A 12,313-nucleotide genomic window follows, 5' to 3' on the forward strand; every position below is an offset into this window, starting at 1 on the left:
GGCGTGTGTCTTCAGCGAAGTTGCAATTTTCTCCAATCTCTGTGTGTGCCGATCTGATGTGCGAATTGGACTTTTTTTTTTTTGGTAATTGGTTTTGGTAATTCATTTGGAAACTCCAAATCCCATTTGTATGTAATTGGCAGCGGCAATACTGTAATTTTTTTTAGAATCAATTTTGTGGGTAATTGGTTTCAGTATTTCAGCTTAAAAATAAACCCCTTAATTTTTTGCACTAGACTATTTTAATCGGACTGGATTTTGTTTAGGATCTAATTTCAATCTTAAATTTGTAATTTTTGCGGTACTTTGCAATGAAATGGAGTGAAGTCTACGTGGCTGACAAATTGTTTAACTGGAAGCAAGTGCTTGATATATTTGTGTCTTTTTACAATCATTTTAATATCTACCATTGAATTTTACTAGAGATGTCATTTAGCAGCTCAAAATCGAAGCCTAGGGGGCGGGGAGATGTTGATCTAAGGTATTGATGTCCACGATGTAAGTGTGGGACTGCTGCAGCAATCCGTATTGTCGGTCCAACGAAGGAAACACAAGGAAAAATATTCTGCAATTGCCGCCTTGAAGCCTGTGATTTTTTTCGTTGGCTTGATCCGGTGAGCACTCACATTGGGGAGTGGAGCAACGGTGGTGATAAAATGGGCGAGCCGGAGGTTCAATCTGCAGCACTTGATAAGGAGCAACTCAAACAAATAAAAGTGGTTGTGGATGAAGCGTCTCAACTGAAAATAGTTGTGGAAGAACTAGGCCATTAAATAAAAGCCTTGCGAGCTACGCTGAGGTACATCAAGGTTGTTATGATTGGTGCCATGTTGCTTAGCATACCGAAAGTTTTGTTTTAAATAATTGTTATACGTTCGACGGTTCATCTCCTCTCGTCTTGTGTTCTCTTAAATATTGGCAAGTGTGGTGTTTAGTAGCAGAAGTGTTGTACTAGTAGTAATGCAGACACTGAAATGCAGTTTTTAGATTTGTAAAACCACACTGGAATTCAGTTTTCAGATTTAGAAACAATTATTCGTAATGCTCCATTTCACATGCAGTCTCCTTCTGCCGCTCTCGATAAATTCGTAAATCCTTTCAGTATTCGTCGGCATCAGTGTTGTGACCGTCATCCTCGTCACCCTCATCTATACAAGTTATAGATTTTTCAGCAACGTGTTATTGCAAATCAATTAAAAAAAAAGAAAGATACGAAGTTATGTAAATGGTAGCAGATCTTACCGACAGGGCTTGCGTGCTCCAGCTCGTGCGAACCACGAACTCCCATTCCTTCATTGTAATCCATCCATGGCTCTCCATCGACACCCTCATCTACACAAGTTGTGAAATTTTCAGCAACGTGTTATTGCAAATCATTAAGAAAAAAAGATACGAAGTCATGTAAATGGTAGCAGATCTTACCGACAGGGCTTGCATGCTCCGCTTGGTGCCAACTATGACCTCGCACTCCTTCGGTATAATCCGTCCAAAGTTGCTCCTCATCACCCATGAACTCGAAACCCCCTGGCTCTCATCGTCCTCATCGTCACAATCGCTCTCCTCCTCCTCCGTTCCCGACTGTGCAATACTTTTTCCTTTTTGATCCACTTGTTCGTCGTGCGGATCAAATCCATATGTTAAGTCCTCAACTCCTTCGATTTAAAAATCATCATTCCTAAGCCCGCACATATCATCCATGACCATTGCATCGTCAACAACCACGTCATTAGTAACATCCTCACTGTCATCATCTTGCCTAACAGGCGCGTGGGCCGGACCCCTGGTTTCCCCTACTTCGCTACGCCACTCTAGATATTGTACATCCGTTTCAGGATTCCTTGTTAGATGCCCGTTCTGATTGCATACTCTCATTGGAAAGCCTTTATCATCGGCGTACATGGAAATCATAGTTTTCCCGTAATGGATCTTGAACATTTCCAAAACATCTTCGTCGCATCTAATTGTGTAAATCGGACCTCGAAGATTAGCTCCATGACATCAGGTTCCAATGTGTCAGTTCTACAACCCCTGCTCTTCCCCCAGGGCGGACATACATATCCAAGAGAGCACGGTAATAAATTTGATCCTTGTCAATATTTGGAAACCAAACACTCCTACCACCCCTATAGCGACGACATGGGCCCTCCCACTCATTATACCCACCAACCCACATATATATCGTGTATAAATGGTCCATTATTGGGGGACCACAACCTACTGACTGTAAGATCGCTGCACCAAAAAAAGATCGAATTCCAAAATGAATCAAATGCCACATAGATTAGTAAGATACGACAAATAATGCACAACAATTGAGGGAATAATGTATCCAACCCAAACATATAAAATCTTACTAAAATCGTATTTTTCAGAAAAAAATATGTGTGCCCAAGCAGATATTGCCCCTGAGTCGTCGCTCAAGGAACGGCGAATGATACTAAAATCTAATTTTTTTGGCAAGAATATATGTTCCTACTCACATTATAGGAATTATACCCAAGTAGAAAGTCGATGCCCTAAACCCGATTTTCAAGCCCTAGATTTGGGCGCCGATGGTCAAAACGCAGATGGAACAGGGATGCGATCGATGGCTGTGTGGGCGAGCGTCGCCGTCGAGCGCAAACGGCGGCATTGAGAGTGAGGCAGACCCAAGCGTCGAGAGTGCGGACCTGGGCGTCGATCAGAGAGGTGTGAATGGGTACAGTGAAATCACGATCGAAAACCCTATCTTCCAAGTAAAGAGTAAAAATACACATAAGGGTATAACGGTCCATTACGTGCAATTTTTAACGCCGTTAGTGTTATTTTGAAGGATGGGCGAGTATGTAGCAATTTTGAAACCACATGTAAGTATTTTGGGATTTTAGAAGCAGAGGAGGTTTTCAGCGATTTCGTAAAACCAAATGGGGGTTTTTAGCTATTTTGCCTAAAATGAATGATAATTTTTATCATGTGACTAATTTAATTAGCATAGATGTAAATATAGTTAAGAGATTTAATTCATATTTCTAAGGAAGCTTATATATGATTGGTAAAGGGAAACATTAGGGTGTGTTTGTTTGAAGGATTGGAGTGGATTTATAGTATTCACATAAGATTTTCTCTCCAAAAATATCACTATCAAACACTTATTTTTAATTTTTTATATTATACTAAAAATTAATTTTATATTCAAAACATCACATCAATACATATTTATATCACATCATAAACTATTCAAATTCAATTTTTTTACTATTTAAATCCCAATCCACAATCCAAACCCCCGAACAAACACACCCTAGATGAATGAATAGACAAAAAAAAAAAAAAAAAAAAAAAAAAAAAAAAAAAAAACTTAAAAGAATTCTCATTTTACTCATCTCGTCAAACAATTGGTATATATTATAAATTTTTAATAGTTTTATGTTTATCATACATATCAATTTGTCAGTCATCAATGGTCCGCAACTAAAACTGAAATAACAGCAAAATAAAAATATGAAGAAATACATGAACTCAAACAAATTTTTGATAGATATTCTTTGTTGAAAAAAGTCGATGTGCAATCAATAACCTTAATTCAAACCTAAAATGAAAATTTTCTATCTTTAACGTTTATAGTTATTACAAAAGAGTTGTGAGAGTTGGTAGCAAAAAGAGAAATAAAATTTCATAAAGCTTTGGTTACAACATTTATTTATTTAATTATTATTATTGAAATATATATATATATATAATGATAAGAAAAATATTTTTGCACTTTCTAAAGTAAAGTGATATATTGAATACACTGTATATGTGAAGTTATTTACAAAGTTATTTTGTAAAATAAAAAATATATGCCTGATAAATTTCATATAAAATTTCATTTGTTAAGATAGAGAAAGAGATAATTTAATCCAATTTACTAATAAATTCATTTTAAACATTTAAAATAATAAAAATTGAGTATTCAATTAAATAGTAGTATTATTATGAAGCCAAAAGGCCCATGCTCAGCGACCCCAATGGGTAGAAGTCTAAGAAAATTGTTTACCAAATTATTGGAGAACTTAAACCATATAGAAGTAAAAATAAAAAAAAATAAAAATTGTGGTTTGTTTTGTGGAGCATAATTTACAGGCTATTAAGTTCGACCGAAGATTTACGTAGAGCACAACTGGCGGATTCTTACATCATAAACAAAAAAATGGTGGCTTCTCTCATATAGTAGCGCACGAGTCTTGCACGCATTGATATCTTGATACGCACGTGTTGCGTGTTGATCATTGACATAAGTGTGTTGTACTTCGAGTAATAAATAAGTAAACTATCTTGCTCGTCGTAAACTACAAAGAAAGTAAGACGAAAACAAACCCTTGTATTATCAAATCTTAAATGACAAATTACTATCAAAATTCGAAGAAAATAATAATAATTATAATAATAATAATAATAATAATACCACACATACAATTTTTCTAAAATCAATTCAAAATTTTGCATTCATCTATTCAAATCAAATTTCTAACATAAAAAAGCCTTGCAGCCTGAATCAATAATGCTTCATTCATTCATTCATTGTTGATGCATATCATGTCATCTAAGTCAAGCTCGAAACTATATATGCTACGTTAGAAATAAAAAATGTGCTATGCTTATCCACCTTTCTCCTGTTCTTTCTCTCAACCTCCTCACCTAAATTATCAATTTTGTTCTCTCTTACTCACCAAAATCAAATAATCATCGCCTGTTCATTCTCCTTCATCCCCCAAATTACCACAAATTTCTCTTCTTTCACTCCAGCCTCTCAAAAACCATCTGTACTTTCACTCCATCCTCTCAAAATAATCTGTTCTTTCACTCCCAAAACAAAGCACATAAAAGCACATCAGGGCTTACCCTGAACTCGGCTTTCCACGGGACGGACCAGGCCTGAGCTCGGATGGCCGGGGATAGACTGCAGGGTGGAAGCCGGGTTGAACATTCCTGAGCTAGAAGCTGATGATGGTGATGGCTGCCGGGTTGACATGGGCATCCTCGCAGCCAGACTCACTGCCCCGGGCTGCTGCATCAGGGCAAGGTGAGGGTGCATCGGCTGGTTGTTGCCATATCCACCCATAAAAGGCTGCTGCGAGCCTGGAACTTGCTGCGGCTGCCTGCTATTTCCTGCACTAGTGTTCATTGTAGCAGTAGCAGCGACGCCTGGTGTGCCCAAAGGTCGAGGGACCCCGCCGTATCCAAACTGTGATGATGCCAAAAGCTCACGCTCCGAAGCAATCCTCTGCCTCGCCCTTTCCATCTGTTCGCACTCCCTCATCAGCAGCGTCTCGATCTCAGCAAACTGCTTCAGCTTCAGCTCTAATCTCTTCAACTAAAAGAAGTGTGGTTAGATTGCAGTGCATTAATAAATGTAGAACTTGGGGGGGGGGGAAAAAAATTGGGACATACTATGCAATCAAGTTAAACAAGATAATCCCGACAGAATTCCCAAAAATTAAGTAAAACAGAAAACAGGAACAGCGCAGGTAAAGGGGTTATGAATATGATCAATAAGTTCATAAAATGAGAACAAGAATATCACCTGGTGATTAACAATATTTGCAGACAACCGCTGAATTTCCCGCTCCTCATGGTCTGCAAAAAGCTTGGCTTTCAAGGCTGCAGCTATAAGGCCTTCTTCTGCAGCAGCCCTCACATTTGCAGCAGATACTGCACCCTCTTCTGGATTAGGACTTTCGTCTCGGCTGTCCTTCGATAATGAAGCCAAGGATGCATGTGCACAAGCTGCAGCCACCCTTGGCCCCAATGCAGACGCGAGAAATGCAACCTGTAAACAGCAGCAGATGAGATGTACAAGAACATTCGAAAAAAAAACAAATGTATCTTAAAAGAGAGGAAATGAGGAAGAAACTTCACCAGGTGCATCACCGGATTTCCAGAACTTGAAAATGGTAACTTGCTTTCCATACCATCGTCTTTCGAAGAGGAACCTGCATCACAATGAATACAAAGGAAATTCAAAGAAATTCTCGCTATACATAGCCACTGAGTATGAGGGGTAACAGTAACACATACCATTTGAATTTGGTTCGGAATCCTTCCTTGACGATCCAGATGTGCTTGGAACCTCAATATCATCCAACGGTGCGCCATCAAGAGGAAGACGGAGAAATTGAAGAATACACTGAGATTTTGACTTTGATCCAACAAACTCAGCAATTTTATTCCAATCTTCGGAGTAAAGCTGGACTCCTTCCAGCAGATCAAAAATCTCTTGGTCGCTCCAACTATCCCCATCAGACTCTCCATAATCCTTCATGGAGTTTTCCTTCACAAAATCAAGGCTTGAATGACCAGGAACAAATCCTCCCTCATGAAAACAATCAGAACACAAGCGGACATCAACCTGTAATTGTAAAGGTTAGTTATATGGGATTTAGTGCTCTCCCCTTGAACGAGTAAATAATCACTTCAAAGCAATCAAATTTGAAGTAGGTTATTAGAAGCAATGATGTTAAGTTAAGCAAGTATTATTTTTATAACAGAGCATTTACCTCCTTTTGAGATTGGTAATAGACTGTCGGAATGGACCGAAAACAACAACTGCAGCAACGTTCAGACAAATGCTCTCTGATGGTACTGTCAAAGTCAGATTTATCCGCGGCTTGACTTGCTAGCTCTGGATAAACATCAGAGGCTTTGAACCTACACTTTGGGCTGTCAAACTTGATCAAACCATCAATAGAATTCAAGGCAGCAGAAGGCACAAGAAGTTCATTATTTGTGTCCTCACACAAGTAAGTCCCATCCCTTTGGGCCTCATGACTAGGTGAGGTAGCACAATAGTTGATGATTCCCCAGTGATTCAGGAACCTTACAAGCCGACTCAAATCTTCCTCCTCGATATCAGCTACCATCCCATGGCAGTCAGCAACTGTCAGGTTCCTTTCGGGGTTCTCCATGTATCCAGCAACAATGGAGTTTCGGGCTGCCATGTACTTTTCTGGGGTGTGCTCGGCTGACTTCCCAGTGAAAAAGTTCGGCACAACCTGTCTCTCCAGTCGGTGAACGGCTTGCAGTGAAAACCACTCTGTTTAGGCAACAAAACAAGGCAAAATTAGTTAGATGGTTTCTGCTCAGAATGGCAAAAGTAATGCAAGATAACTTCCAAAATGACACAAGGAGAATGAAAATAATAGAAAATCAGCTAATGAATAGAATTCAAACACAAAAATTTCAAGGAATTAATTCAGCATATAACACGTAATGCGCACCTAGCGCGCACGCATTGAATTCTGACAGCTTGCAACAATGTGAGAATTACTACATTAACTCTCCACAAAAGCTTATCACATCACATCACCAATTATTATGTTCGAGCATAAACCCAAGTGAGCAGTGTTTCTTACTTATAACATCCAAACTCACAGATAATTTCAAATAGAACATGACTATTTCTTATATCACAGGACTTCAGATTTAACCAAAACAATTTTACACTCCACCAAGTTTCTATTGTCGAAATTTGATATAAAGCATACAAAACATATAAAGGAGAACATAAGATATGTATGGCAATTTAAATTATAGAGATAGAACATACCAGAATGAACTGGCAAAGAATGAGGGCGGCCTGCAGACCCCAGCCTCTTGCACATGCCGCTGCCAGCAGCAATCCTGGGAGGAGCAATGACATACGACCCAGCCCCACTGCAGCTAGCAGCCTCATCTTGCTGATACCCCAAAAGGATTGGACTATCGCGGGGCACGGCTGATAGAACTTGCCGCTGCCCATGTGAAATATTCTCCAACATGGGCACTCCACCTTGCCCATGCCTGCTGCTCCCACCATTCAGAGTAGATCTCTCAGCATCCACAATCCTGAAAACAGATGAGTGTGGCCTATTCACTTCCCTTCGGATTGCAATTGGGAAATCACAGATCCGGACACCCCCATCAACCAGTTTCTCACTCTCTCTTTCACCAGAGATATGAGTCATCTCTGTGTGGTGCTGGGGATCATCTTCCCCTTCCTGGAGGTGGTTGGGAGGGTCAAGATCAGCGTCCTCCTCCTCCTCTATGTCCTCCATTGCATCTTCTTCATGCTCTTTCAATTTGGATCTCCTTGCAGCAGCTTGATCCCTCTTCCTTTTTCTCCATCGGGCTCTTGTTTCTTGAAAAGTATATGAAAAAGAACAAACAGAAACAAAAGTGCACGACTTCAGTTTTTTCAGTTAGCCCAAATACCACAATTAATGAAACTAAGCAACTTTTGTTGATCAGAACGAACAGCACGAGAGCTAAAGGGCAATACATTTCCAACATCAATAACATAATTAATCGTTTCAACTACAGTACACTTCAAACTCCATATTCATAAATATAAATCGTCATTTTCTATATTAGCAATAGTCCCATAAGCCACATGTTTCACCACGTAAACACAAGTGACAAACAAAATCTAACAAAACGCCAAATATATTACACATTGCGGAAAACACGAAATCCGAAACGCCAGATTCCATCGCAAAACAAAACCTGAAATCAAGTTCCCTTAGTAATTAATTCACAAAAAGGCAGCAACAACAGAACACGCCCAAAAGCTAAAACAATACCCAATAATTCAATTCAACAATCTGGCAGGCAAATACGGCCATTTTCCCCAAAAGAACAAAATAAAAACCCTTCACCACTACACAAAATCCAGAAATCAGCAGATAAAGGACAACAACTCATCAATCTCAGACTGTGCATACACAAATCAGGGCGCCCCATGGCAAACAAGTACAAGGTAAAATTAGGGGTTTAGACAAATTTACCAGATGAGGACGCCGGCATTGCTGAATGTAAAAATCAAGAAGATTTATGGCGGGGCTTGAGGTTTAAGGGAACGGGGAGAGATTTGTGGCCTCTGAGATTAGTGAGGTGGAGAGCTGAGATTTCGCAGTGTGTGTTGTGTGTGAAAGAGAGATGCAAAGAGAGAGAAGAGAGAAGAGAGTAGAGAGAGAAAGAGTCCTTTGCATTTCTGCCCTTTTCCTCTATTTATTCTTTTTCCAATTTTATTTATTACAGGCAGCTGGGACTGCGCTGTGTTTGCACCTTAGTCCCTAAATATACGTAATTATTGCTATTTCCATTTAAAATAAATTTTAGGAATGCATTTTCAAAATTATCAGTGTTGTCTGACTAAACATTCATAATTCATTGAAAAGTAACTATTATAATTGAGTAACTTTTTATATATTAGGTAGAATAAATTTATATAATATTTAATGTAAAATCACATAATTCAACGTTATAAAAAATTTAAGGCGGTTTAAAAACTTATCCATTCGATACTATCGAAGATCCTAGAACTTTTTATATTGGATCAAATGGACCATATTATCGATTTATTTTTGGGCTAAAATTTAATTAGATGATTCGTTTTCATCCGTCAAATCCAATTAAAGTATATAAATATAAGCCCAGAGTAAAGCCTCAAGTATTATTTAGAATCGTCTCATCAGCCCAATAGGTCTAGTGGGTCTGTGGACTATTTGTTTTCTCGATGATGTATAAATTTAAAGCAATTCGACCTAATATAATTCTTTTGTTCTAAACTATTTATTTAGATCTTGTCACGCTAGCCCAGTGGATCGAATTCGTTTTAAAGAAATTTCTTTTTCATAATTAACATTTATAAAATAATCAACCCTAATATATATTAGCAATCGACTCTATACTTTAAATCTTGAAAATATTATTAAAGGTCGATCGTAATAGTTCAATTAGTCTAGTCTATTGGTGGCCAGATTATAATATTATTACTATCTACCTAATACATTGCTTAGTGTCAATTACGTAAGTCCCTTGGATTTTGTTGATTTGTAAAATTATTTTTGTTTCAAAAATTTAACTTTTTTTTAAACAATCAAATATAATAATCTCAAATATTGATTTTATACTCAAAACCTGAAATATTATTTAGGTGGTTGAACTAATTTCTGAATTTTCTTTTCCTTTCTTGATTGAGGAATTTCTTGGAAAAAACTGATACAAAACAATGTATATAGAGATTGCATGTTGATTGCAATTGCTTTTTATTATTTGCATTCTATTATCTGTCCTTTCATTAATTTAAAATCAAAATTTCTTTTTAGTTAGGTATATGTATTCTTTAATGTAGCATGATTTTTTTTTTTCAAAATAAAATATCTATTTTATCCCGCATAAAATATAAAATATATAAATAAAGATCTTTTTTTAATGGCGTAAAAATTAGCAATCGCTGCCCGAAAGTGTATACCAATAAACTTGTCGGCCGAACTTAATACCATGCAAACTAGTCACTCATCGTCAAGGGATGTGCATGTGCCATTCTTGTGTGGTCTTGTTTAAATATACAAGTTTTTCAGTGGCCCCTCGTGCAATATTCGAAAGTGCAGGGAATTCATGCGATGCGCTGCCTGGGTCCATCTTCCGCCGCGTGTCGATTCATGAATGCTGTACCTAGATCACGATATGAATTCTGGCGACTGGTGAGTACTGAAATGGAATGTAGTTTGTGATTGATCGATCACTCGACAAGTTCCTGGAAATTTGGGCATTAATTGTGATAAAAGTGTTGGTTTGTTTGTTTGTTCATGGAATGTAAGGTAGGGTTTGTTCAACCAATGATTGCAGGTAGACAAATGGCAGACACTAATCTACAGTTACGCATCAAGCAATTCTTCCTCATCAGTGACGAACTTTCCAAGCCCTAACGCACCTCCGAAGATTGCTTCTAGAAGGTTGAAGAGGATGAAGAACAGGAGAAGAGGCTCCGCTTCGTTTCGTAGATCGGAGTTCCAGTCTCGAGATTCAATTGCGCTATACCAATTCCTTTCCGGGTAATCGCTTCTCCCAACAGCGATGCCTGCACGCACACCGCATGTTCCTGTATCTCTCTATAGAGGTGGTGAGCAAATAAATCCAACTGAACCGTTGAACCGACCTGAACCGAACCGAATTTTTGATTAATCGAGCAAATTCGATTCAACTACAAATATTGCATATTTGATATTTGTTAGATTCAGTTCGGTTTCGATTTTTTATATTTTTTTAGGTTTGATTAACCTAACCGAATATATTTATATTATTATATTTTAAAATTTATATTAATAATTATATTCGGTTTCGGTTCGGATATTTGAAATATTTGCAAATATTTTTATTTAACTAGAATTTTAGTTAGTTTTAATATATATATATATATTTTATTTCGATTCGATTCAAATTATTTGCAAATATTGCAAATATTTTTGGTTCGATTACGATTTACAATTTCGAATATTTGTTCGATTCAATTCGGATATCAAATACCTAAATATTTGTAAATATCTAAACCGTATTCACTCCTATGTATCTCTACTATCTACCCAACAACTTTCTTCATTTCCATGGTGAAACTTCAATCAATCCCTTGCTCCGATGTTATTACATAAAATATATGTATATACATATTAACTCATTGCGATGTAAAACAAGAATTTATAAGGATTTTAATTTTTTTTTTTCTTTGATTCATTGAGCATTTTATTCGGTACTGTAAAATTGTGAAGCGACATATTTTTTTACTTATTTAGATTCCATTTGTATTCGCTTAATAAATAAGATGGTTTTTTTTTTTTTTTTGTAAATCATATATAATATTTTATTTTTAAGTTATATTTCTAATTTTATTTTAAAAAAAATAAATTTGAATAATTGTAATTGACCATAATCCATAGCGGCTATTAAGTATTTGATGGAAAAGAATGAGATAAAGGCCCACTTGATTCGCTGAGTTCCGCTGCTCCTAGAATTCGATATAGAAATAAAGGATAGGAAAGGAAAAAGAACATTGTGGAAGACCATTAAAGTAAATTAAGACGGTTGGAGGACACATCCACATGTATAAATGAATCTTTTTAGACGATAAATTGTTCCTTGTTCAGGCTAAAGAGTCATGATTTGCAGATCAGGCCAATTTTATAGCTAATGGACAATTTTTGCCCGTACAGTTCAAAGGAAAAAGAAACACCTTCTTAGTTTGGCAAAGAATTATTTTTGGATGATTCATACTTGTTCAACATTGGCTTACATGGAATGATTAGACATTGTGTCTTTGAATCAGAAATTCCGTTGATCTTGGATGAGTGTCACGAATCCTTAGTAGGAAGGCATTTTGCTGGCCAGCGAACAGCTGCCAAAGTTTTGTAGTCATACTTTTATTGGTCTACCCTATAAAAAAAAATGTTGATGTCTTTGTCAAATCTCGCGATAAATGCCAAAGATTGGGCTCTATCTCGAAGATGGATGAGATGCCTCAGAGAAATTTTGTTTGTTG

The 12,313-nt window shown here is 37.2% G+C and overlaps 1 protein-coding gene across 4 annotated transcripts; it reads right to left on the reverse strand.

Annotated features, from left to right (window-relative positions):
* Positions 1-1,032: 1,032 nt before the first annotated feature.
* Positions 1,033-8,981, reverse strand: LOC127256348 (SWI/SNF complex subunit SWI3C-like). 4 transcript variants are annotated; one of them, XM_051282320.1, is made up of 10 exons: positions 8,784-8,981; positions 7,568-8,137; positions 6,519-7,054; positions 6,040-6,370; positions 5,881-5,954; positions 5,546-5,791; positions 4,864-5,335; positions 1,423-2,232; positions 1,243-1,332; positions 1,033-1,148 (listed from the first exon to the last, which is right to left on the reverse strand). In XM_051282320.1, the coding sequence occupies exons 1-8, from the start codon at positions 8,800-8,802 to the stop codon at positions 1,985-1,987; spliced, it is 2,496 nt and encodes an 831-aa protein (XP_051138277.1). In that variant the 5' UTR covers positions 8,803-8,981; the 3' UTR covers positions 1,033-1,148; positions 1,243-1,332; positions 1,423-1,984. The 4 variants fall into 4 exon arrangements, with proteins under 4 accessions (XP_051138277.1, XP_051138279.1, XP_051138278.1 ...); XM_051282322.1 differs by lacking the exons at positions 1,033-1,148; positions 1,243-1,332 and adding an exon at positions 2,481-2,669 and having other exon boundaries at positions 2,121-2,232; XM_051282321.1 differs by lacking the exons at positions 1,033-1,148; positions 1,243-1,332; positions 1,423-2,232 and adding an exon at positions 4,121-4,310.
* Positions 8,982-12,313: the final 3,332 nt, after the last annotated feature.

Source organism: Andrographis paniculata, unplaced genomic scaffold, assembly GCF_009805555.1.
Source record: "Andrographis paniculata isolate CXL003 unplaced genomic scaffold, ASM980555v1 Contig55END, whole genome shotgun sequence".
In the NCBI taxonomy this organism is placed as follows: Eukaryota; Viridiplantae; Streptophyta; class Magnoliopsida; order Lamiales; family Acanthaceae; genus Andrographis; species Andrographis paniculata.